The sequence below is a fragment of the Pelobates fuscus genome, chromosome 13 (assembly GCF_036172605.1).
Source record: "Pelobates fuscus isolate aPelFus1 chromosome 13, aPelFus1.pri, whole genome shotgun sequence".
Taxonomy (NCBI): domain Eukaryota; kingdom Metazoa; phylum Chordata; class Amphibia; order Anura; family Pelobatidae; genus Pelobates; species Pelobates fuscus.
The window spans coordinates 43,053,389-43,078,228 of record NC_086329.1 but is presented as its reverse complement, the minus strand read 5'-3'; the positions used below and the strand labels follow the sequence as shown (position 1 = coordinate 43,078,228).

At 43.5% G+C, this 24,840-nt stretch overlaps 1 protein-coding gene across 2 annotated transcripts; it reads left to right on the top strand.

Moving 5' to 3' along the window:
- Positions 1 to 1,235: 1,235 nt before the first annotated feature.
- Positions 1,236 to 24,026, top strand: PSMC1 (proteasome 26S subunit, ATPase 1). Of its 2 annotated transcripts, none has more exons than XM_063438942.1 (11): positions 1,236 to 1,296; positions 4,391 to 4,444; positions 4,536 to 4,632; positions 7,186 to 7,310; positions 7,759 to 7,944; positions 19,173 to 19,301; positions 19,398 to 19,494; positions 19,596 to 19,785; positions 21,225 to 21,376; positions 21,456 to 21,610; positions 23,469 to 24,026. In XM_063438942.1, the coding sequence occupies exons 1-11, from the start codon at positions 1,294 to 1,296 to the stop codon at positions 23,601 to 23,603; spliced, it is 1,323 nt and encodes a 440-aa protein (XP_063295012.1). In that variant the 5' UTR covers positions 1,236 to 1,293; the 3' UTR covers positions 23,604 to 24,026. The 2 variants fall into 2 exon arrangements, with proteins under 2 accessions (XP_063295012.1, XP_063295011.1); XM_063438941.1 differs by lacking the exon at positions 1,236 to 1,296 and adding an exon at positions 1,325 to 1,355.
- The last annotated feature ends 814 nt before the right edge of the window (positions 24,027 to 24,840 follow it).

Sequence of the window (24,840 nt, the reverse complement as noted above, 5' to 3'; positions counted from 1 at the left end):
GTGCAGGAATGTAAGAACTGGAATTACGCGTCCCTCTCCTTTGTATCAGATGAGCCACGTGGTTAGACCGGATGGATGAGTTTAGACTCTATTTATTAAATAGGTTAAGGGTATGTGTGGGTGTAGTTAATTGTGGGAGGAGCTACAGTGCTATATAAGGAATGTACTCTATGTATTCAGTACTCAGACTTTGCTGTATTTTGGTGACGCTAGTCCCTCTGAGTCCCGATCGGTGATCCAATAAAGAATCTCTTCCTTCCTGAAGAAACCTGTGTCCATCTCTCTGTGCTTGGCTTCCGTCAGTTTCTCCGGTATCAATACTGGCATACATACAGACATACAGACATACATTCATAATGACATACATATATACATACATACATAATGACATACATACACACATACACACAGCTCATTTTTCAGCCACCCTCCTGTTTGTTACCTTTTTTTGCAGGAGGGTGGCTGGGGCTGATGGGAGTCTGCGCGGCTCCCTCTTCACTGGCGCGTGCTCCTCCCGCGCGGAGTGAGCTGGGATGAAGTGACAGCAGCACTTGCTCTGGCTGCATTTTTTTTTCAAAAAGGGCCCGGTCATGCTATTACGCGGCCACAGCGCTGACCGGACCCCTGAAGATAGGGACCATCGGGTGGCCATAAGTGCATGGGCCACCCGATAGGTCCCATCAGTGTGCGGGCCCCGGTGCAATTGCACCGGCGGCAGTTCCGCTGCTACACGTGGGGCCCCCTGATGCGGCCCTGGGTTAGAACAGGGGTCCTCAAACTCCGGCCCCCCAGATGTTGCTGAACTACAACTCCCATGATTCTTTGAATTACATAGATAACCAAAGAATCATGGGAGTTGTAGTTCAGCAACATCTGCCAGGCCAATGTTTACTAATATGTTTACTAATATTGTTAATTCACGAAATAAAAATAGGCCTCACCAACAGAAAATAAATAAATACATGTTTTATTTACTTCTCTGAGTGTTCCAACTTCCAATGTTTACTTTAAAACAAATGATTGAAAACTACTTAATTTTTTATTTACATTTTTTTTATTTCTGAAAATAAACACACATGAGGTTTCTTTTATAGTCTCCAGGCAATAATCCCTCCCTGGTCACACTGGTGATCAAACTGTAATGTTTGGTAGGAGCAAGCGGCCATTTTCATCTTCGCTTTTCCTGAGTCACTTGGTGTGGTGGTGTTGGGGGGCGTGGTCTCCGGTTTGGCCGTGCCAACGAGCCGTCCAATGACGTAGTTCCGGCTTTATTGCCGATAGAAGGAGGCAGACATGGTGAGTGAGCATCTTTGTGGTCTGGGGAGAGGCCGAGGATGGGTGCAGGGACAGGGCAGGTCAGCCCACGGGGGCAGCATGGGGGGGAGAGGGGACCCAGGGGCATCAGTGGGTGGGCAGGTCCTGGTCTCAGTGCTGGGGGCAGGAGAATCCATTGCCCTGGCAGTCACTGCCCTCTGGGTCTGTTTATATATTGAATTGTTCCATTTAAAGCCATAGCTACACCTGGCAGGGGGGCATTGCTAAACCCTGAACCCAACTAGGTCCCCATGTGGGCACAAATGGCCAGCTCACAGAGTCCCCATGTTGGTCACATGACTGATGGGCAGCACATGAAAAGTGTTGCCTAATATTACATTTTTTTTCATGTGTTGTAAATCAAGAGGAAGAAATTATGTTATTTGTGTCCAGGAACATATGGTGGGTCTAGCAGCCCAAGCTTGTTAATGTGCTTAGCTATATTTACCACTTTGACCAATAATTAGGCCAATATTTATACATTATTATACATTAGATCTTTCTGCAGGTATATATTATAACTCCCCCGCTGTGTGTGTGTGTGTGTATGTGTGTGTGTGTGTGTGTATATATATATATATTAAAATAGTGGTAGCGCGCACACGTTTGATCTTTTTAGGTAAACTGTGCGTTTTCAGTTCAGAATCGTGGCTACATATATGTTGGACTCACAATTTCATGCTATTGGTATATTTCCAAATGTAAATAATGCATAGCAGTAGTTTTACCCTCTTTTGTTTGTTTAGCGCAGGTTTCTGATTTCAGTTATTTAGGGAAGATCCAAGTTAAAAATGCATTTTAATGCATATGAAATTGATCATTGATTTTGCAGTTATGCTGTTCCTCCTTTGCCCAGCATGAACTTCCTTGTTTAAGAAGTGGTTTATGCTCACCCTTAAAGTGACAACTTGATGAAACTAAATCTACACTTGTATAGTGTCATGTGTACTGTCTCCAGTTGGCCGGTAGTGCAGTAGGGATTGCATATTATTTTTATATCCGTATAATGGTGTCTTGTAAGAGGTTCTAATTCTACGCTTGGCAGTGCAGATGTATATAAGCCATTTCCTATGATGATCCACAAGTATTTACGTTGTTTGAGTTCTCATGGGAAACGTAAATATCAAGTCCATCACTAACTGAATAAAGCAATGTCTGGTGCTGAAATCATAATTGACAAAAGGTTAACAAAAACTTTTCTTCAAAATGCATACTAGCACCCTTCTTGACTCAAGATAAATCTGGCCGACCCATTTTTTGACCCATTTTGCTTGCTCTCTTTCTATCTAGAAGCATAAACGTAATTATTCCTTTTTAAACACTCTAACCAGAGTTGTATTGAATTCTGACATTATTTTTAGTCTTTCCCAACTCTGTGTCAAATCCAGAGTGCTTGTGCTTATATCTTTGTGATAAAATTTATTTTTCGATGGCAAGGCTCACAATTTCCTCCAGCATGCTGTAGCCCTGGCACCCAATCAAAAACAGTGGCCAAACAGTCACCAGGGACACAAGTTTTGCATAACGTTGCTAGTTTTTTTTTTAAAGTGACTAGATTTGGTATGTACATGTGAAAGACTTTTACCGATGCACTGTGCCAGCCAAATTCATAGCTATTATGCAAAGGATACAAATATAATTATTATGGATAGGTTGGTTTTAAACCAATGACTGTAAGCACTAATGCCATTTTGAGCTAATTGAATTGGTTATTGGGCCTATGGCCCTGTCCCTCCATTTCATTTCAAGAAGTTTAAAGGAACACTATATAAAATCGTTTGGATGCCACGTGCACCCCGTTTTAATCCTGCAGCTGAAAACACAATGTTTTCTGTGCAAGGTTAACCTGTCTCTAGTGTATGGCAGCCACTAGAAGCACTTATGTGAAATAGCAGAGTAAAACGCACAGCCTGCCAACGCTTTCCTATGGGAAAGCATTGGATTGGCTGAAAGCATTGACCTCCCTAAAGGAGACCGCTTTTGTGGAGGAGACCGGGGCATGAGGGCTGAAAGGTAAGTAAAGTGTTTTATTTTGTTTTTAGCACTGGCCTGGCTACCTAAACTGTGACCAGGCCACTATAGAGTTAGGAATACATATTTGTATTCCCATAACTACAGTGTTCCTTTAAATGAACACTTCAAACACCTCAACTACTACAGTGCACTATAGTGTTTATGGTGCCATAGTGCCAATCTCCCAATGTAAGTAATCAAATGGTTTGTGAATGTTTTTACCTGGGGTCTGACAGGTGCTAGTCACTTCCTCTATGAAGCTTTCATCAGCTATCCTGCATGATCTCTCAGCCAGTGAGCTAAGCCCTGCGCCACTGGACTTAGCTGAATGCAGAGAGCTTCTGGTTCTCAAAGAGGAGATGCCCGGCAGACCTTAGGTAAGAAGACAAACCGCAAATGATCTAACTACTCCCATTGATCATTTGATTTCTCTATGCTGACAGCCAGGTGCAAAGCTTATAACAATAAATGACATGGAGCTAAGATAGAAGCTGTCAGTGGCAGGAGAAAGATTGTGTGGATTTCTTCATTTGATTTTCTTTCTCAAAATATTTGTTAAATATAGGGATAAGTAAACCTATTAAAAACAAACAAAACCTGGCTAGTGACATTTGCTCTTTAAGGAACAATCAAACACCAAAACTGCTATTTTGTGCTGTAGTGTTTATAGTGCCATGAGTCCCAACTTTAGGGTAAAACTGCGGTAAACCAGTTTAATCCTGGAAGGTAAGGCAGTACCTGCACACTCCTGCCTCCATAACTTTAATGAAGTGAAGTTTTCATGATGGTGGGAGTGTTTTTTTAACACAAGTTATAGGTGGTCTTCTTCAATGATGTAAATTCCAGAGAAGTGATCCTTCCTGTTAATGAGAGCCAATTGGAGGCAGACTTGCCCCACCCGCTGTTTGAGTATGCCAAGCCTGCTGAGATAGGATTACTGATGTAGCTATTCCAATAAATGCAACCCACTGATCTTCTGCAAAGCAGTATCCAAAACACTGGCCAAAACGTACACATTTTCTATAGATATACTCATAAGGGTATGATTTTTCTCTAATTTCAGGGTCAGAGTCAAAGTGGAGGACACGGACCAGGTGGAGGAAAAAAGGACGACAAGGTACGTAACTGAACATTTTTCTCCAGTACTGTAGATGTCATGTCTTATGATCTAGAAATAATTGTGGGTGCCTTCTTCATTAAATTTAAAGGACAAGAAGAAGAAATATGAACCCCCAGTACCGACCAGAGTGGGCAAAAAGAAAAAGAAGACGAAAGGTCCAGATGCTGCCAGCAAACTGCCTCTGGGTATGTAGGAATTGTATAGCTTGATTGCTGTCTAACGTTGCCTAATGCTTCTAAGGGATTATTCACTGAACAGTGAAGTTTCTTTGCAGTGTTTAGTGCTATTAGGGGCTGATTTTTAAAGAGCTTCCCTGTACCCCACATCTTTACCCATTTGTTTATTTAAAGGCATAATGCAGTTAGGATTAGCATAGAACAACCCATAATGCCTTATTTAAAAGCATAAGACTATTTTTGATAATAAAGTTTGTTTTGTGGGTTCTGTAGTCGGGAGACTACCAATGTTGGTCACATCCTCTGAAGTAGATATATTAGCAATTTCAATTCAGGGTGACTTAATAAGTTAGTCCCAGAATTAACTAGAGACTCCCGAGATGCCAAAAAAACGCAAACCTGTCTTTCTAATAAACTTTATAGAAGGGATGCTCTTCTATGGTAATTTTCATAGTCCTGCTGATCACCTGATATTAAGAAAAATAAATATTCATTTTTGAGTGATTTATTTTTTTATTTTTTTAGGTTCTGTAGACAGCCACTAAAGGAGGACTTAACCCTGCAAGGTAATTATTACAGTTTCTCAGAAACTGCAATAATTAACATTGTAGGGTTTAAGTGGTCTGGGTGCCTACAGTGTCCCTTCAATAGCCATCAGAAAAAACAAAACTGCCACACAAGTGTATATTTATATGAAGTAGACATCACGGCTATGTACCTAAGAATATTTTGATACATTTTACTTAGACTAAATAGATTTTTAACATTAACACAAATAGCAAGGTGTTTTTTGTCAATCTTTATTTTTGACATGCAAATTATGATAAAAAGCTTAATGAGCCATAACAGCATTCACAAGCATAAAAAATCCAGTAATCCGTAATCAGAGGACGTAGAGTTCTTCTCCAGTCCAGTGTCGATTTGGATAGGACTGGATAGAATGTTGGGTCATGTTCCTCAAACCAGCATGGAGACTTATTATGAACAGCAGCCATGAAAGTAAGGTGCTCCTGCCCGTTCTGGAATCAAATGATGACATCCCTGTTGGACCCCACATTGGCCCTGGGTGAGGCTGGAATTCTGTACCAGCTGTCTAGCAGCATACCTGTAGCCTGTTTGGCAGGGAAGAGGTGTTGTAGCAGTCACCTGAAAAAAATGAGGAAGTTTGGTAGCCGTAATGTCGTCCGCTATGCCTCGCACCTTCACATTGTTCCACCTCCTCCTGTCCTCCATTACTGCCATGCGGTCTTGCGGGATGGCATGGTCGCGTTGCAATGCCTGCATTGTGTTATCCAGGGTAGTGAGTCTGGTGTCATGAGCCGCTGTGGTCAGCTCTGCCTCGTGGAGATAAGCGGACATCCCTCCGATTTCCTCACAAATCTGGCCTATGTCGGCTGCGATGTTCCGCCGGAGATTGGCCTATTAGCATACCCTCCGTCACCGGCGTGCCCATGTTAAGGGTGCTGATTCTCTCACCATCTGGGCACATATAGTTCCCAAGTCATCCAGGGAAGCCTCACTGGAAGATCGGGAGGGCCCATCAGAGGGAAACGCCATGACGGGCCAAACAACCAATATTGGTGGTCGCTGGTGGTTTTTCTGCTTTGTATTTTTTGTTTTTGCGGTAGCTTCCCTACATTTCTTTACTAATTTGCAGGTACGCCACTTCTTGGTTTTTCTGCTCTGCCAGTGACCACCTCCTGTTCACTGCTTGCATCCTTACTACTAACGCATGCTTGCGGGTGGCTCCTGTTCTTTGGAACAGCCTGTCTGCCCCATATCAGACTCTCCTCTAGTCTTCAATCATTTTAAGAAGTCCCTCAAGATCCATCTCTTCAGAAAAGTTGACAGCTTCCCAGAGTAACTTCTGTTTCACAAACCCATCTCTTGCTCTAGTGCAGGCTTCCCCAAACTCCGGCCCTCCAGATGTTGCTGAACTACAACTCCCATGATTCTCAGCCCATCTAGTTAATTCATAGAATCATGGGAGTTGTAGTTCAGCAACATTTGGAGGGCCGGAGTTTGGGGAAGCCTGCTCTAGTGGATAAGAGAGACTCCGACTTGGGTTGTTAGAGCTGCCTTATTGCATTACCAATATTTGTCAAGCACTGAACTCTGCATTCTGGTGCGGTGTGTTTGTTTTTTTTGTCTCTTGCTCTCTTTTAAAGGGAATCAGTCTTTCCTTCCAATTCTGCTACTTTACCACCTTCTTATAGTTTGATTGCAATCCCCCTGATACCATTCCTGTTTTTTTATTTTTTTTATACCCCATCTCCTCTAGACTAAGCTTTAAGCTCATTTTGAGCAGGGTCCTTGTGAACCTTTTGTTCTTGGAACATTTTGTAATTCTCGTTTTCTTGTTAAATGCTCCCCTGAATAAATTGGTGCCAAATGAATGCCAAAAACAATACTGCTGGCCATGTATGGAGAGATGGCTTGAGCAGTAAAAACCTGAGCAACTTGACCATAACCATCTTTATTACACAAAGTGAAAGACCTAATCCATCCTCATTCATATATATTAATGTGTTGTTTTACTGATTCTATGTTTCTCTCCTTCAGTGACACCACATACCCAGTGCAGGTTGAAGTTGCTGAAACTAGAAAGGATTAAAGACTATCTTCTTATGGAGGAAGAGTTCATTAGAAACCAGGAACAGATGAAGCCACTGGAAGAGAAGCAGGAGGTAATAAACACATTCTGTGTTTTTGCTAGTGTGGGTTACAGGCCGATGCTGAGGGACCCAAAGCATCTAGCGTAGGTATAACATGTAGGTTATTTTACAGTGAGTCCATGTTTTATAAATCCTTCCACACATAAAGTAGATGGCATGGCTTCTATTACCTTTCCCAAACAGCTTGAGCATGTTACTCCACTCTCCAGACAGAAAAATCCTGTTTTTTTTTTTTTTTCCTCCAATTTTATTATTGAGTAATTCACATAATAAGCTGCCTATCCTGGAATTCACAGCGCAAACCGTAATTCAGGATGTATTATAACGCAGCATCCACTCCAGTCTGTTTTTCTGAATAATTAAATACCCCGTGCACTAAATGTCATGTATGTATATCTCTCTTGATCTATCACACAAAGAAATTCTATTGTTCAATTGTGGGTTTTCTTGGTTTTTGTAGGAGGAGAGGTCAAAGGTAGATGACCTGAGAGGAACCCCAATGTCTGTTGGTACACTGGAGGAAATCATTGATGATAATCACGCCATTGTGTCCACATCAGTGGGATCCGAACACTATGTCAGTATCCTCTCCTTTGTGGACAAGGACCTACTGGAACCCGGCTGCTCTGTGTTGCTCAACCATAAAGTGAGTTCCTAAAATTGCTACATATTGAGAAGTTGTTCTTTAAATTTTATATGTGTTTTATTTTTTATTTATTTATTAAAGAAATACTCTAAGCACAAAAACAATTTTGGCTTAATGAAACAGTTATAGTGTATATATCATGCACCTGCAGTCTTACTGCTCAATTCTCTGACACTTGGGAGTTAAATCACTTTGTTTCTGTTTATGCAGCCCTAGCTGTGACTGTCACCACCTCCATGGAGAAACATGGTTTTATATTTAATCAGATTAGGTTCATGTTCAATTAGTACAGTTTATTTACTTTAGCAGTTCTTATCTCCTGCTCTGTTAATAGCCCCCTTAAAGTTCAATTAACAGCTCAAATTCTACATGAAACACAAAACTTTAGGTGCCAGTAGGGAGGCTGCGTGATTCTCAGCCTGGAAAGGTGGCTGGCACTACGTAAGCAAAGTGATTTAACTCCTAAATGGCAGGGAGACTACAGGGGCACAATCTGTATACCAAAACTGCTTCATTAAGCTAAAGATTTTTTTGGTGCTTGGTGTCCCTTTAAATGGGATCTCTTATTTTGGCATTCCACGCATTGGGTGCAGTATGTCAATTGGTTAAAGAAACACTATAGAACAGGTATAAAAATGTGTATTCCTGACCATATAGTGTTAACAATGCAGTGTAGCCTCTCTAGCCCATTTTACAAACTTTTAAAAATCACCTTTAACCCCTTAAGGACACGTGACATGTCATGATTCCCTTTTATTCCAGAAGTTTAGTCCTTAAGGGGTTAATCCAGCTCTGTGCAGGTCTGTTGGCGCTTACCCAGCTAATGCGCCTCGCCTTCTTAGCTGACATTATCAGAATTAATGATCTGGGCCAATCCAGTGCTTTCACAAAGGAAAGCATTGGATTGGCTGAGATTGTCAATTCTGACTATCGCAGCCAAGGAGGTGAGGTGGAACCAAACGTCGCCTTGGCCAGTCGGCATCTCCTCAAAGATATAGATATGTTGAACATCAATACATTTCTATGGAGGAAAGTTTGGTGTCTCCATGCAGAGCACATTGTGCAGCACTGCCTGAGGAAGCACCTCTAGTGGCTGTCAGGAGTAACTGCAACTGGAGGTGTTTCTAGGGAGCAATGTAAACACTGCCTTTTCAGAGAAAAGGCAGTGTTTACATGAAAATGCCTGCAGGAACTGACTATAAACACCAGAAGAACTACATTACGCTATAGCTGCTCTGTTGACTATAGTGTCCCTTTTATTCTTCTTTAATCTTCAATAATATTTATGTAAACAGGATGTTATGACACCTGGATGCTTTGTTTTGAAGAAAGCTGACAGTGGATCTGCAATTCACACCCCATAAAAGTGGGTTAAGCTTAGCAATACTCTAGAAACTGAGCATAATTGGCTGTCACTTACTGGTCAGAACAGAGCTTGCTGCAGAAGCTGAAATGCCTAGATGATTGTATCAAATATAAGAACTAATGGCAAGAATGCAGTTTGGATCCCATTCCAAAATGATTAAGAACCACGCTTTAATTTAATGCCTTTAAAAAAAACAAAAAGGGGGCGGGGCCGGGCCGCCGAGCCGAGCGGTCGCATGAGAGACCGGCTCCCGCACTACATGCCTAGATAGACACATTAATCGGCGGTTATGGGAGAAATAACTGCTCGGCATCCACGTACCTTAACGCGCATGGGCTTCCAGAACCGAGGAGAGGCTTGCCGTTGGGGCTCTAGTCCCTCGGAGGAGAGGTCCCTGCTGTACCGGGTGGGGGCCTGCCTGGCGGTGAGTGGAGTGGACGGCCGCCACTCCACTATCCTGCCCAACGGAACCCGACAGCCAAACGGAACACCGGCGGATCCGGTCCCGACCCCCCCCTCTGGACCGGGGGGGTGATCCTGGCCATAAAGCCATGTGGCCATAAAGCGGAGACACTGCCACCGTGCAGGCCCAAAGCCCAACTTAAGATGGCGGCAGCTGCAAGAGCGGGAACCAGACTGCAGAGACCACTGCAGTGTGCAAGCACCACCAGGCCTAAGCAACAACCAGCACCAAGCAACCCACACCCTGAAGCGGCACCCAGGACTGGAGATGTGACAATCGCCCCGCAGAACATGCAGGTTAGCACACAAGCGGGCCCCGCTGGGAAACGCAGATCTCCAAACACCCAAGATGGCGACAGTCCTCACCAGGCTACCTCACATCAACAAGCAACACCGTCGATGCATGGACTGATCCAGGGTTTAAACCCTCCAGAACAGCGAGGAAAGCTTGCAAGAGGACTGTACAGCTACATGTCCAAGCGACTGTTATCGGGACTGCTATACTAAGCTCTCAGTGTCAGCAACAGTAAAGGAAAGCATGCATGCATAAGCTAAGTTAACTTGAGTTAGCTTATAACCAATGTCATTACGCATAACCTTTCTGCTGACCATGCGTTTACATCTTGTTTAAAACAAAACACGTGCAAATCAATCCTATCAATCTGTGATATACGTGAGCATAGCTAATCTAGCACAGTTAAGCGATGATTATCGTACGACATAGGCTCATATGCCTAACCTGTAATCCCCAAAGATACGCAATTACATTGACCGGATTGCCCATAACAGGGTTATTGCACTATTCTAGCAACGCTATTGAGTTTCAGTCTCATACGTATAGGCGTAACTAATCTAGCAACGTGAAGCGATGAATAACTAAAGTCATATGTACATGTTTCTAGCGTGTTACTACTACTGATATGCAATTACACTACTCAGATTGTTTATAGCATTGTTATAGCAACATCCTAACATACTTATAATTTCCATCTGTGTTTAAAGCTAAATGTTTAAGCCTGATTTAAAAACAAAAATGTGCCTGTCATTCATGTGCCCCGCATGTTAAGCGTGTAAGAAGCCGGAGGATTGCTTTTGGGGCACCTCTCGCCAGCCTGTACAATTTACGTGCACAGTAAAAATAAAGAATTAAAAAAAAAAAAAAAAAAAAAAACTCAATTTCTCTAGTTTCAAAATCATTAACACAAAGCTTTGACAGATTCAATATTTATGTCCTAAGTGTAAAGTCTGCACTATAGTTGTTGATTCAGTCTCTTGAGTGCCAGGGAATTACAGTTGTTTTATTTTTTTGTTGCAAACCACTCTCAATGTGACAAAAAAAATGGGGAATAGGACCCAGACCCTTTGCTGCATAGCCACTACACTGTCCTGGTGAAATTGCCAGCAAATATAGATGATATAATATAGATTGAAAAGCAGAATTTGTCTTCCAAGATGGTATCCTCAACTGTGACCTCTGTGTACCTTCTCCTATATCACACAAAGTGTGATTATGTACACAAATGCTCTAAATGCCTTACTCGTCTCTATGTTGCCAGACTGAGAAAAGCATACCTGTATAGTGACATAGCATTTCAGCAATTCATGACAAATTTTCTATTACAGGGAAGACCACCTTTGGCACTCCAGATGTTGTGGACTATATCTCCTCTTATGCTTGCGAGCATTATGGGAGATGTGCCAAAGGTTGCCTACTCCTGCTTTATAATGTGATACCAACATGATCTGATGTGCAACTTTAAAGGACCACTCTAGTGCCAGGAAAGCATACTCGTTTTCCTGGCACTAGAGTGCCCTGAGGGTGCCCCCACCCTCAGGGACCCCCTCCCGCCCGGCTCGGGAAAGGGGTAAAAACTTACCTTTTTCCAGCGCTGGGCGGGGAGCTCTCCTCCTCCTCTCCGCCTCCGTTCCTCCCCGTCGGCTGAATGCGCACGCGGGCAAGAGCTGCGCGCGCATTCAGCCGGTCACATAGGAAAGCATTCATAATGCTTTCCTATGGACGCTTGCGTGCTCTCACTGTGATTTTCACAGTGAGAATCACGCAAGCGCCTCTAGCGGCTGTCAGTGAGACAGCCACTAGAGCAGCGGTTCCCAAAGTGTGGGTCGCGACCCACTGGTGGGTCGCAGGGCGATTCCCAGTGGGTCGCGCTGACCCACACATCCAGGGCCGCCGGCAGTCAGGCAGACTGACACCAGGAGGGAGCTGATTGGGCTCCCTCCAATCAATCTGCCCAGCAGCTCCGGTCTGCAGCTCCGCCGGGTGCAGAGCTGCAGACTGTGTGATAGAAGTCTCGCGAGCTCCCAGAGCGTTACCATGGCAACACTCAGGGAGCTCGCGAGATTTTTATTACACTGTCTGCAGCTCTGCACCCGGCGGAGCTGCAGACCGGAAAGTTACCCCACTGGACCACCAGGGAGACACTGGACCACCAGGGAATTAAATTAAGGTAGGACACAGCCCCCAAATCCTGACCCCTAATGTAAATAATTTTCTCCCTACCCCCCCCCCCCAAACTGTAACCCCTTCACTCCCTGCCCCTTCCCCTCCCCACCCTGTAACCCCTTCACTCCCTGCCCCCTCCCCACCCTGTAACCCCTTAACTCCCTGTAACCCCTTAACTCCCTGCCCCCCCAACTGTAACCCCTTCACTCACTGCCCCCTCCCCACCCTGTAACCCCTTCACTCACTGCCCCCCTCCCCACCCTGTAACCCCTTCACTCACTGCCCCCTCCCCACCCTGTAACCCCTTCACTCACTGCCCCCTCCCCACCCTGTAACCCCTTCACTCACTGCCCCCCTCCCCACCCTGTAACCCCTTCACTCCCTGCCCCCTCCCCACCCTGTAACCCCTTCACTCACTGCCCCCCTCCCCACCCTGTAACCCCTTCACTCCCTCCCCCCTCCCCACCCTGTAACCCCTTCACTCCCTCCCCACCCTGTAACCCCTTCACTCCCTGCCCCCTCCCCACCCTGTAACCCCTTCACTCACTGCCCCCCTCCCCACCCTGTAACCCCTTCACTCCCTGCCCCCTTCCCCACCCTGTAACCCCTTCACTCCCTGCCCCCCTCTCCCCACTGTAACCCCTGCCCCCCCACACTGTAACGCCTGCTCTCCCTGCCCCCTCCCCACCCTGTAACCCCTTCACTCCCTGCCCATTCCCCTCCCCACCCTGTAACCCCTTCACTCCCTGCCCCCTCCCCACCCTGTAACCCCTTCACTCCCTGCCCCCTCCCCACCCTGTAACCCCTTCACTCCCTGCCCCCCTCCCCACCCTGTAACCCCTTCACTCCCTGCCCCCCTCCCCACCCTGTAACCCCTTCACTCCCTGCCCCCCTCCCCACCCTGTAACCCCTTCACTCCCTTCCCCCTCCCCACCCTGTAACCCCTTCACTCCCTGCCCCCTCCCCACCCTGTAACCCCTTCACTCCCTGACCCTTCCCCCCCATCTGTAACCCCTTCACTCACTGCCCCTCTCCCCACCCTGTAACCCCTTCACTCCCTGCCCCCTCCCCACCCTGTAACCCCTTCACTCCCTGCCCCTTCCCCAACCTGTAACCCCTTCACTCCCTGCCCCCCTCTCCCCACTGTAACCCCTGCCCCCCCACACTGTAACGCCTGCTCTCCCTGCTCCCCCACTGTAACCCATTTTCTTCCTGCCCCCCCACTGTAGCCTTCTCTCCCCCTGCCCCGCCCCACTGTAGCCCTCTCTCCCCCTGCCCCGCCCTGTAGCCCTCTCTCGCCCTGTAGCCCTCTCTCCTCCTGCCCCGCCCTGTAGCCCTCTCTCCCCCTGCCCCGCCCTGTAGCCCTCTCTCCCCCTGCCCCGCCCTGTAGCCATCTCTCCCCCTGCCCCTTCACTGTAGCCCTTTCTCCCCCTGCCCCCTACACTATAGCCCTTTCTCTCCCCTGCCCACCCACTGTAACACTTTCTCCCCCTGCCCGCCGCCCACTGTAACCCCTTTTTCACCCTGCCCCCCTACACTGTTACCTGCACACACACTCCCTACCACACGGTCACCCTCACCTGTCTCTGCGTGTATGTGTATGAGTCTCCTTTTGTGTCAGTGTGTGTGTATTTGTGTGTCAGTGTGTATCTGTTTACATGAGTGTATGTGTATCTGTGTGTAGGAAAATAATTGTCATTGTGTGTGTATCGCTGTGTCAGTATGTGTATGTGTGTGTCTCTGTATGTGTGTATTTGTGTGTCTCTGTATGTGTATACACTGCACACATACTCTATGCAAAAAACATGCTTACATCGAAACACACATTGTGTATATGTATATTTTATATACACAATATACACACACTGCATCCACTACACACGCACTGCAATCAAACGCAAACATTACATACAAACACACCCATGTATTAAAACACCAAAATGATATACGAACACCCCTTCATTCAAACACCGACACTACACACAAAAAGCACACCTACATTTAAAGTCCAGCACTACATTCAAACACCCCTGCGTTCAGACGCAAACATTACAAACAAGTACACCACTACATTCCAATGGCAACAGTACATACAAACACTCCCATACATGCACACACATACTTAAAGGACCACTTCAGCTTAATTAAGTGGTCTGGGTGCCAGGTCCATCTAGGATTAACCCTGCCTGCTGTAAACATAGCAGTTTCAGATAAATTGCTATGTTTACAAATGGGTTAATCCAGCCTCTAGTGGCTGACTCATTGACAGCTGCTAGAGGCGCTTCAGCGCTTCTTACTGTGATTTTCACAGTGAGAAGACACCAGCGTCCATAGGAAAGCATTGAAAATGCTTTCCTATGGACTGGCTATATGCGCGCACGGCTCTTGCCGCGCATGCGCATTCAGCCGATGACGGCTAAAGGAGGAGAGTCCCCAGCGCCAAGGGAGCCCGGCGCTGGAGAAAGGTGAGTTTTTAACCCCCTTTCTCTCCCTTCAGCCTGGCGGGAATGGGACCCTGAGGGTGGGGGCACCCTCGGGGCACTTTAGTGCCAGGAAAACGAGTTTGTTTTCCTGGCACTATAGTGGTCCTTTAATACACAAACATGCTTACATTTAAACGCTCAAACACTGCTCACAAATATAACCCTGCAACGATGGACAAATGGTAGATTCCCAGCAGGCATAGCATTGTTGAAGTTCTCCGACAGGTGGAGATCTACCTTTTGGCCACAATTGCACTAGAGGGGGCCCCAGAAAGCATACTTGCACCAGGGCTCTCTCTACATTAGTTCCACCACTGGGATAATCAATGTGAGGGGCCTGGATGAGCAGGACACAACGTCTAATTCTGACTGAGTCTGTGAGTAAGCAGTTGTATGCCTCTAAAACTGATTGCCATGATATGCAAAGTTTCTGCCTCTAAAACTGCCATGATATATCAACATTATGCATCTAAAACTGCCATGATATGCCAAATTATGCCTCTAAAACTGCCATGATATGCCAATTTTATGCATCTAAAGCTGATTGCCATGGTGTGCCAATTGTATGCTTTTAAAGCTGATTGCCATGGAGTGCCAATTTACTGCATCTGACTGTTTGCCATTTGTATGCCTCTGAAGCTGATTGCCATGATGTGCCAAGTTTGTGCATCTAAAAGTGATTGCCATGATATGCCAAGTTTATGCATCTAAAGCTGATTGCCATGGTGTGCCAAGTTTATGCATCTAAAGCTGATTGCCATGGTGTGCCAAGTTTATGTATTTAAAGCTGCCCTGATGTTCCAATTGTATGCCTCTAAACCTGGTTGCCATAGTGTTCCATTTGTAAGCCTCTAAAACTGATTGCACGGGTGTGCCAATTTTATGCACCTAAAGTTGCCATGATGTGCCAAGTTTATACATGTAAAACTGATTGCCATAATGTACCAATTTTATGCATCTAAAGCTGCCATAATGTTCCAATTGTATGCCTGTAAAGCTGATTGCCATGGTGTGCCAATTGTAAGCCTCTAAAGCTGATTGCCATGGTATGCCAACTGTATGCCTCTAAAGCGGATTGCTATAGTGTGCCAATTGTATGCCTCTTAAGCTGTTTGCCATGGTGTGCCAGATTTATGCCTCTAAAACGAATTGCCATGGTGTACATCTAAAGCGGATTGCTATGGTGTGCCAATTGTATGCCTCTAAAGCGGATTGTCTTGGTGTTCACTTTTTAAAATATGCATTAAAAAAAGCAAGTGGGTCTCGAAAAATTACCATTTTGAAAAGTGGGTCTCGGGCCATAAAAGTTTGGGAAGCCCTGCACTAGAGGATTAGGGGGAAGGCTTAACTAATTGATAAACATAGCAGTTTCTCTGAAACTGCTATGTTTATAAAACAATTAGTTAACCCTAGCTGGACCTGGCACCCAGACCACTTCATTAAGCTGAAGTGGTCTGGGTGCCTAGAGTGGTCCTTTAAAGCACTGTTGGCAGTAAGTTTCCATTCTGACTTGGATTTAGCTATGTAGCTATCATAAAAGCATCCATTATCTAACTACACTGAACAAAATTATAAACACAAATTTTTTAAATTCTTTATTTTTATTGTGCATAGTTTGACATCAAGCGTGCCGAGCCACAACAGCATCTTCACGCATTTCCTTGACATATCAAGGTGTGACAGTTTAAACGGCACATTTTTATATTACATGAGTGTATCAGGCTTTTAGACATCGCTTTTGTGGTATAACATGCTTTAAACATAACTAGCTGCGCTTAAGGTGATAAGTATATGATTAAAATGTAATTACGTATTCACAGTAATACTAAAAGAAAATTAAATGTTTAACAAAATGCTTGACAACAGCATTTTGTAGTACATTATGCTAGGCTGTTAGGGTACAGAACAATGCTTTGTTAAAGAGGAGAGCATGGGAGTAAGCCAGCCGTTTGGGGTGTATAGCAGAGTAGCTTAAAACAGACTCTCTTCATACCGCTTGTTTAGTCTGGCTAGCAGGGGTAAGTACTAAGGGGTACTGATCACTTAGGTTCCAGTCAAGTTAACTGCTTCTATGAACATCTCTAAAACTAAAGAGGTAAAAGAGCATAACACTTTTGTTTTTGCCCCCATTTTTCATGAGCTGAACTCAAAGATCTAAGACTTTTTTATGTACACAAAAGGCCTACTTCTCTCAAATATTATTCACACAGCTGTCTAAATCTGTGTTAGTGAGCACTTCTCCTTTACCGAGATAATCCATCCACCTCACAGGTGTGGCATATCAAGATGCTGATTAGACAACACGATTAATACACAGGTGTGCCTTAGGCTGGCCACAATAAAAGGCCACTCTAAAATGTGCAGTTTTATCACACAGCACAATGCCACATATGTCGCAAGTTTTGAAGGAGCGTGCAATTGGCATGCTGACTGCAGGAATGTCCACCAGAGCTGTTGCCGTGCATTGAATGTTCATTTCTCTACCATAAGCCATCTCCAAAGGTGTTTCAGAGAATTTGGCAGTACATCCAACCGGCATCACAACCGCAGACCACATGTGACTAGCCCAGGACCTCCACATCCAGCATCTTCACCTCCAAGATAATCTGAGACCACCTACCCAGGCAGCTGCTGCAACAATCTGTTTGCATAACCAAAGAATTTCTGCACAAACTGTCTCAGGGAAGCTCATCTGCATGCTCATCACCTCATCGGGGTCTCTACCTGACGGCAATTTGTCATCGAAACCGACTTGAGTGGGCAAATGCTCACATTCGATGGCGTCTTATAATTTGGAGAGGTGTTCTCTTTACAGATGAATCCTGGTTTTCACTGTACAGGGCAGTATTGCGTTGTGTGGGTGAGTGGTATGTTGATGTCAACGTTGTGGATCGAGTGGCCCATGATGGTGGTGGGGTTATGGTATGGGCAGGCGTATGTTATCGACAACGAACACAGGTGCATTTTAATTGATGGCATTTTGAATGCACAGAGATACAGTGACGAGGTCCTGAGGCCCATTGTTGTGCCATTCATCCACGACCATCACCTCATGTCGCAGCATGATAATGTACGTCTCCATGTTGCAAGGATCTGTACACAATTCCTGGAAGCTGAAAACATCTGTGTTCTTGGATGGCCAGCATACTCACCGGACATGTCACCCATTGAGTATGTTTGGGATACTCTGGATCGGCGTATACGACCGCATTTTCCGCACCAGATACTGACTGTTTTTTGACCCTCCTGTCCCCCAATACAGTAAAACTTCACATTTTAGAGTGGCCTTTTATTGTGGCCACCCTAAGGCACACCTGTGCAATAATCATGCTGTCTAATCAGCATCTTGATATGCCACACCTGTGAGGTGGATGGATTATCTGTCAAAGGGGAAGTGCTCACTAACACAGATTTAGACAGATGTGCGAACAATATTTGAGTGAATTAGGCCTTTTGTGTACATAGAAAAAGTCTTAGATCTTTGAGTATAGCGCATGAAAAATGGGAGCAAAAACAAGTGTTGCGTTTATAATTTTGTTCAGTGTAAATGACCTGGCAGAGATATTACAAAAATAGTGTACTAAAAACTGAAACACATTTAATGTTTGAGGCTGTTCAGAATAATTATCTCCATTTACACGCTCTGATACATTTTTTTATTAGGTTAACCTGCTTGCTAAAGGAGCACAAAAGGGTCAGGAACACAAACTTGTATTTCTGACCCTAGTGTTAAAACCATCTGGCTGCCCTTGCCTCCCTAAATATAGTAGCATCTTACTTGTATTCAAGTCTGTACCTGCTGGCTCTGCCTCTGACATCCCTGCTGACATCATCAGAAGTTGTGGTCTGAGCCAATGACAATACTTTACCATAGGATTGGCAGATCAGGGGCAGAGCCAAACACAGCCCTGGCCAATCGGCATCTCCTCATATAGATGAATCAAATCAGTGCATCTCTGAGGACAGTTCAGTGTCTGCATGCAGAAGGTGGAAACACTGAATGGCCATGCTGCTCACTGTGCAGCACTGCCTCAGGAACCATGAGGAGTTATCTCTAGGCTGTAATGTAAACACTGGATTTTCTCCTCTAGCCTGAAGGGAATGATTATACTCGCCACAACAAATACAATAAGCTGTGGTTGTTCTGGTGACTATATAGTGTCCCTTTTAACTTCTTCCAATATTTTCTTCTCTGGGGTTTTGAACTCCACTTATCTCTCAACACAAATGAGTTTTTTTTGCCTTGTGTTGGTCTCCCTCTGCCAAGTGTTCACATTCATTCTCTTATGTGAGCTTAGTTTTAATCCTAGGTGCTGGGGCTGTGGTTATTTATTTTAAAAATAAACACAGAAGAGCTTTGGGACCCAGGATCACATTAAGGTTAACACCTCACAAAAGGTGAAGACCGCAGTTTGTGCTGCTTCCTATTAATTGTGGGTTTATTTTTTCTTTACAGGTTCATGCAGTGATTGGTGTCCTCATGGATGACACTGACCCCTTGGTCACGGTAATGAAAGTAGAGAAAGCTCCTCAGGAAACCTATGCAGATATTGGAGGACTGGACAATCAGATCCAGGAAATTAAGGTAGAATGATTGTTGTGTTTCCTGTCACTATTTGGTGGCCCCCTTTGTTATTGATGCTGGAATGTTTGGCTCATAGTCGGGTTCTGTTCTGTTTAGGAATCTGTAGAGCTGCCCCTCACACATCCAGAGTATTATGAAGAAATGGGCATTAAGCCTCCCAAAGGAGTGATTCTGTATGGAGCGCCTGGTACAGGTAATATGACGGTGAATCAATGATCTGGACTGATAGCTTTTTACACAATTTGTTCCATCAGCTATTTTGTGTTAAGCTTTTCATTTTCTGTTTACCTCTAGGTAAAACGCTGTTGGCCAAAGCTGTAGCAAACCAGACATCTGCCACGTTCTTGAGGGTTGTGGGTTCTGAACTTATCCAGAAATACTTGGGGGATGGCCCCAAACTTGTTCGTGAGTTGTTCAGAGTAGCAGAAGAACATGCACCATCCATTGTATTTATTGACGAAATCGATGCAATTGGTACAAAAAGGTGATTACTGACTTAAGTGTTTAATGGAGTTTTAATGGGTTGTGTAAAAAATGTCTAATACTGATCAAAGAATGTTTTCTTGTGCATGCGCACACACATTGTTCCTGTTAGCTTGCAAATGTATGGATCAAAACACCATCTGCTTTGTCTACAGAATTATTACAACCTTCATAAATGTGTCCCATTTGTGGGAGTTATCAAGGATGCAGGTGACTTTCTAAGAGTGAATTCTGGATTGGCATACACATCCCTCTTGTCATTATAAAGAAAGTACAACAAGCATAGAAATCCTGTCTTTATTCAAAAATGTTAAAGGGACACTATAGTCACCTGAACAACTTTAGCTTAATGAAGCAGTTTTGGTGTATAGAACATGCCCCTGCAGCCTCACTGCTCAATCTTCTGCCAATTAGGAGTTAAATCCCTTTGTTTATGAACCCAAGTCCCACCTCCCTGCATGTGACTTGCACAGCCTTCCATAAACACTTCCTGTAAAGAGAGCCCTATTTAGGCTTTCTTTATTGCAAGTTCTGTTTAATTAAGATTTTCTTATCCCCCTGCTATGTTAATAGCTTGCTAGACCCTGCAAGAGCCTCCTGTATGTGATTAAAGTTCAATTTAGAGATTGAGATACAATTATTTAAGGTAAATTACATCTGTTTGAAAGTGAAACCAGTTTGGTTTTTTTTCTCATGCAGGCTCTGTCAATCATAGCCAGGGGAGGTGTGGCTAGGGCTGCATAAACAGAAACAAAGTCATTTAACTCCTAAATGACAGTGAAATTGCAGGGGAATGAGCTTTACACTAAAACTACTTTATTTAACTAAAGTAATTTAGGTGACTATAGTGTTCCTTTAACTTTACGTTGTGCTAGTTAAAACTGGAATTGTTGCAGATCCACTTTAAGTAGTCTCTGAATAAACATTGCTTTGTCAGTCACTTTGTTCTGATTTTCATCGAACTATAAAAATCATGTTATTCACATTGAAAAGCCTGCCAACTCCCCTGGTTACTTGGCGCTCCTCCATGTGTAATTATTCATGATGTCCACAGAGCATTGGGTGAGGATAAGCAGGTAGGGGAAAAGAGAAAAATCACAGCAGCTGATGGTGTCTTATGTGGTTATTTTAATTGCTATTCATCACAGTAATGTGTAGAGTGCAACATAAAAGAAAGATGTAAAAAGTGATCTGTAAATGCATGCTTATAGTTTTATTACATAACTTAAATAAACAAAAAAAAAAAAAGTTGCCCCTCTTTATCCAAAACCATAAGGATGTCATATTGCTCCCTACAGAATAATGGACATATAATCGTATACCATCTGGGGAGCCACAGTTTGACAACTAAGTGTTTACACAGTGATAGATTTCTAGAACCAAGACTGAATTGTGTATGTATCAGACTCTTCACACTCTTGGGATCAATGTTTTCTACAGATATGACTCCAACTCTGGTGGCGAACGAGAGATCCAGCGAACAATGTTGGAGCTTTTGAATCAGCTGGACGGTTTTGACTCGCGGGGAGACGTCAAAGTAATCATGGCAACAAACAGGATAGAAACGCTTGATCCTGCCTTAATTAGGCCAGGTATGAATGTGTACTTATAAACTTTGGGAATATATATATGTATTTTTTTTTTTTAACTTAATTTATACTACCCTTTCAGGTCGAATTGACAGGAAAATTGAATTCCCTCTCCCTGATGAAAAGACCAAGAGACGGATCTTCCAGATTCATACAAATCGGATGACTCTAGCAGAGGATGTTACATTAGATGATTTAATTATGGCAAAAGACGATCTCTCTGGGGCAGATATAAAGGTAAGATGGATACCAACATCACATTACAGCACTGTCAATGTATGGAGTATAACATGTTCCCTATGTATTTCTGAATGAAATGTTTGCTTTTATATCTCTATACAGAAATTATAATTAACATCTGCATTAAGTGTAGGCATATCTAGTAGGTTCCCACTCAGTCCACATAGGTGCAGGGTTACTCACTACCAAGAGTTTTTTCTTTTTATGTTCTTACTGAATGTCTTACACTATTGTTTAAAGGTGTAACATAACTACTACAGCTGTTATCTTGGTATAAAAACCCTCCCCCTTCTAAAACTGTCAATGATTATTAGTATGACACAAAACACCTGTCCACAATACATAGCCTACTCCAGCCACATGGAAATACCACTTCTGTTATCACATGTGAATCTGTCCAACTTCAATCATCTAAGTCTGAAGGATTCACGCTCAGTAAAGTGGAAATGGAGTTTCTGCATTACTGGAGGGGCTGAAAGGAGCAAGGATAGGAGTGGGAGATGGAGAATTGTATTTTGTCACACATCTAAAATTACTTGTCATTTGTGGGTGGGGCGCAGTTTCCACTAGTTGATGAGAGGTGAAGATTTTAGCCCTGGTAGAAATTCTGTGTGCCCTTCAGGCTTACAGTGCAGAGCAACTTTCAAGGTCTGGATAGTAGTTTAGGACTTGGAATTTTAAGCCCAGCTAATAGCATCATAACCACTACAATTGGCTCTAAAGGTCATGGTGCTTGTTTTTTTTTTTTTTTCAAAGGGTTGCCCAGATGTGAACTTCTCACATGCTGTACTACAATGATTTGGGGCGGTTTGTTGCTTATGCAGAGAGGTCAAACCTCCTTCCAAGCTGATATACTGCACTGGCACAGATTACGTTTTTTCTGATCTATACAGAATAGCGTACGCCACCTTTGGCATGCCAAATGTTGTGGAGTACATCTTTCATATTTCTTAGACATGCTGGCAAAGCATCAGGGATGATGTAGTCCATAAGATTTGGAGTGCCAGAGGATTCCTATCCTTGCCATTAGATCAAAGTACAGTTTAGAGTGTGTGATCGTAAAACCTGAATACAATGCTTACTTGAAGTTGTTTTGGTGTGTAGATCATGCCCCTGCAGTCTCTGCTCAATTTTCTACACTTTAGAAGTTAAATCACTCTTGGTTTTGTTTATGCCACACCTCCTCTGACTTACACAGCCTCCATTTTCAACTGGTTTTACAGCACAGTGTGTTTACTTTAGAAATTTAAGTCCTGCTCTGTTTAATTTTAATCACACACATAAGCCTGTTGCGTTCTAATAGCAGAACAAAAATAAATTCTAAATTTTTTAGCTTCTCTTATTGCACAGTGACTTTAGACTTTCAGGGCTGTATAAACAAAGTGATTTAACTCCTAAATGCCAGAAAATTGAGCAGTGGGTGCACAGGCATGCTATATATACCTAAACCAGCTGCTGGTATGACTGCCTGTCCTTGGAAATGCAGAAGCATTTTCTCAGGAACAGTGATAGGCTCTTAGCCTATCACTGGCTGCCCATAGCAAGTAACTCTCCTGAAATATATGTTCACTTCTGAACCATTACTCTCTGTGGGTGGCCAGTGATAGGCTGATACCATCAGCTTGCTTTAGAAACACACTCAGCCTATCACCACTGCCCATGGTAATAATTCTGCATTAGCAAGGACTGCGTTAGAGCAAGTCAGACCGGCACTTGTGTGATTCCGCTTAAAGTTAAGAATGCCATGGACTCCAGACAACCTAACCACTTCATTGACAGTTTGTTCTGCTGACTAGTTTATTTCTGGTTTTGAAAAGAAGAAAAAACTCCCTAACCAATGTGAATCTCTTTGCAGGCAATATGTACAGAGGCTGGCCTGATGGCTCTGAGAGAGCGGAGGATGAAAGTAACCAACGAAGACTTTAAGAAATCAAAAGAAAACGTGTTGTATAAGAAGCAGGAGGGAACTCCTGAAGGGCTGTATCTGTAAACATTTTGGGTTTTGTTTTTCATATTTTCTCGCCTAAACTTAAATATTTTGTTAATGTGAAAAAAAATTCAACCAGGCAGCCCATTCACACCTTTGTATAGTTTCTTCACTAGACTAAGAACTGTGAAACAGACAGAAATGGCTGATTTTAAGCTACAATAGTTAAGCTAAAAAAGTCACCAATTCACGTGACTTTGCAGTACAGCTATTTTAGCCTAAGATTTGCAGTCTCCTGGCAATTTCCACAACCCCCCTAGTTATCTATTTTATCTAGGTGCCAAGGCTTGTCTAGTGCTGCAGGCCGATACCTTGTGACGGGTGAGGTTTCACCGATTGGGCTGTCTATTGTGCAAAGTAAACCACTTCTGCTGTCAAGTATTCACATTTTCAAAATAAACATTCAATGCCAGTTACTTTGTCTTTGATTGTAGTGTGTGTGATAAATTAATTCAGTCCACTGGATAGAATTTAATAGCTTAGTGTTTGTCAGCATTTATTTTACGTACTCCTAGAACTCTCTTAGGAACATTCAGCCTATCACTGCCACATTAGCTGGAGCACAGGGGAAGAGTCAACAGACCAGAATTTGGTATATTTCTTCAGTGTTAAATTTAAAACTTTTCAACACTGAAAGGTAAGTTACTGATATTAAGTGGTTATGGTGCAAAGAGTTTCTTTTTAACCCCTTAAGGACCAAACTTCTGGAATAAAAGGGAATCATGACGTGTCAGACATGTCATGTGTCCTTAAGGGGTTAAAGGATAACTGTCACGTCAAAACAATTTTATTAGTATAGGGGAAAAAAAAAAAACTAATTCCAACCTTTAGTACATGACTGTGTATCCTTCAGCTATATACATGCAACTTGGGTCAGACAGTGTTTGAATTTGACAAGTGGTCTGATGTCTCTGCAGGGATGACCATAGAGATGTTTGTTTTAGTTTTACACTTAAGTATATTTTCTTTCAAAACAGATGAAAGGATTATATTAAAGATTTTCACAGTTTTCCTTTAAGGAGAATCTTAAATAGGATTGATTCGCAAAGCTGACAATGATGCCTAATCTTTACTCTAGTTAAATTAAATTCAAAGTGGGCTTTTTTTTTTCCTCTCCTCTCTAAACCTATTAAGGTTGATTAGCATATAACAAAGTTCAAAAATAAATAGAACCGGTAATTCCTTAAGAAAGCAAAACAATTGCTTATGCAGCTAGAATCACAAGTGATGTGTATTGTAT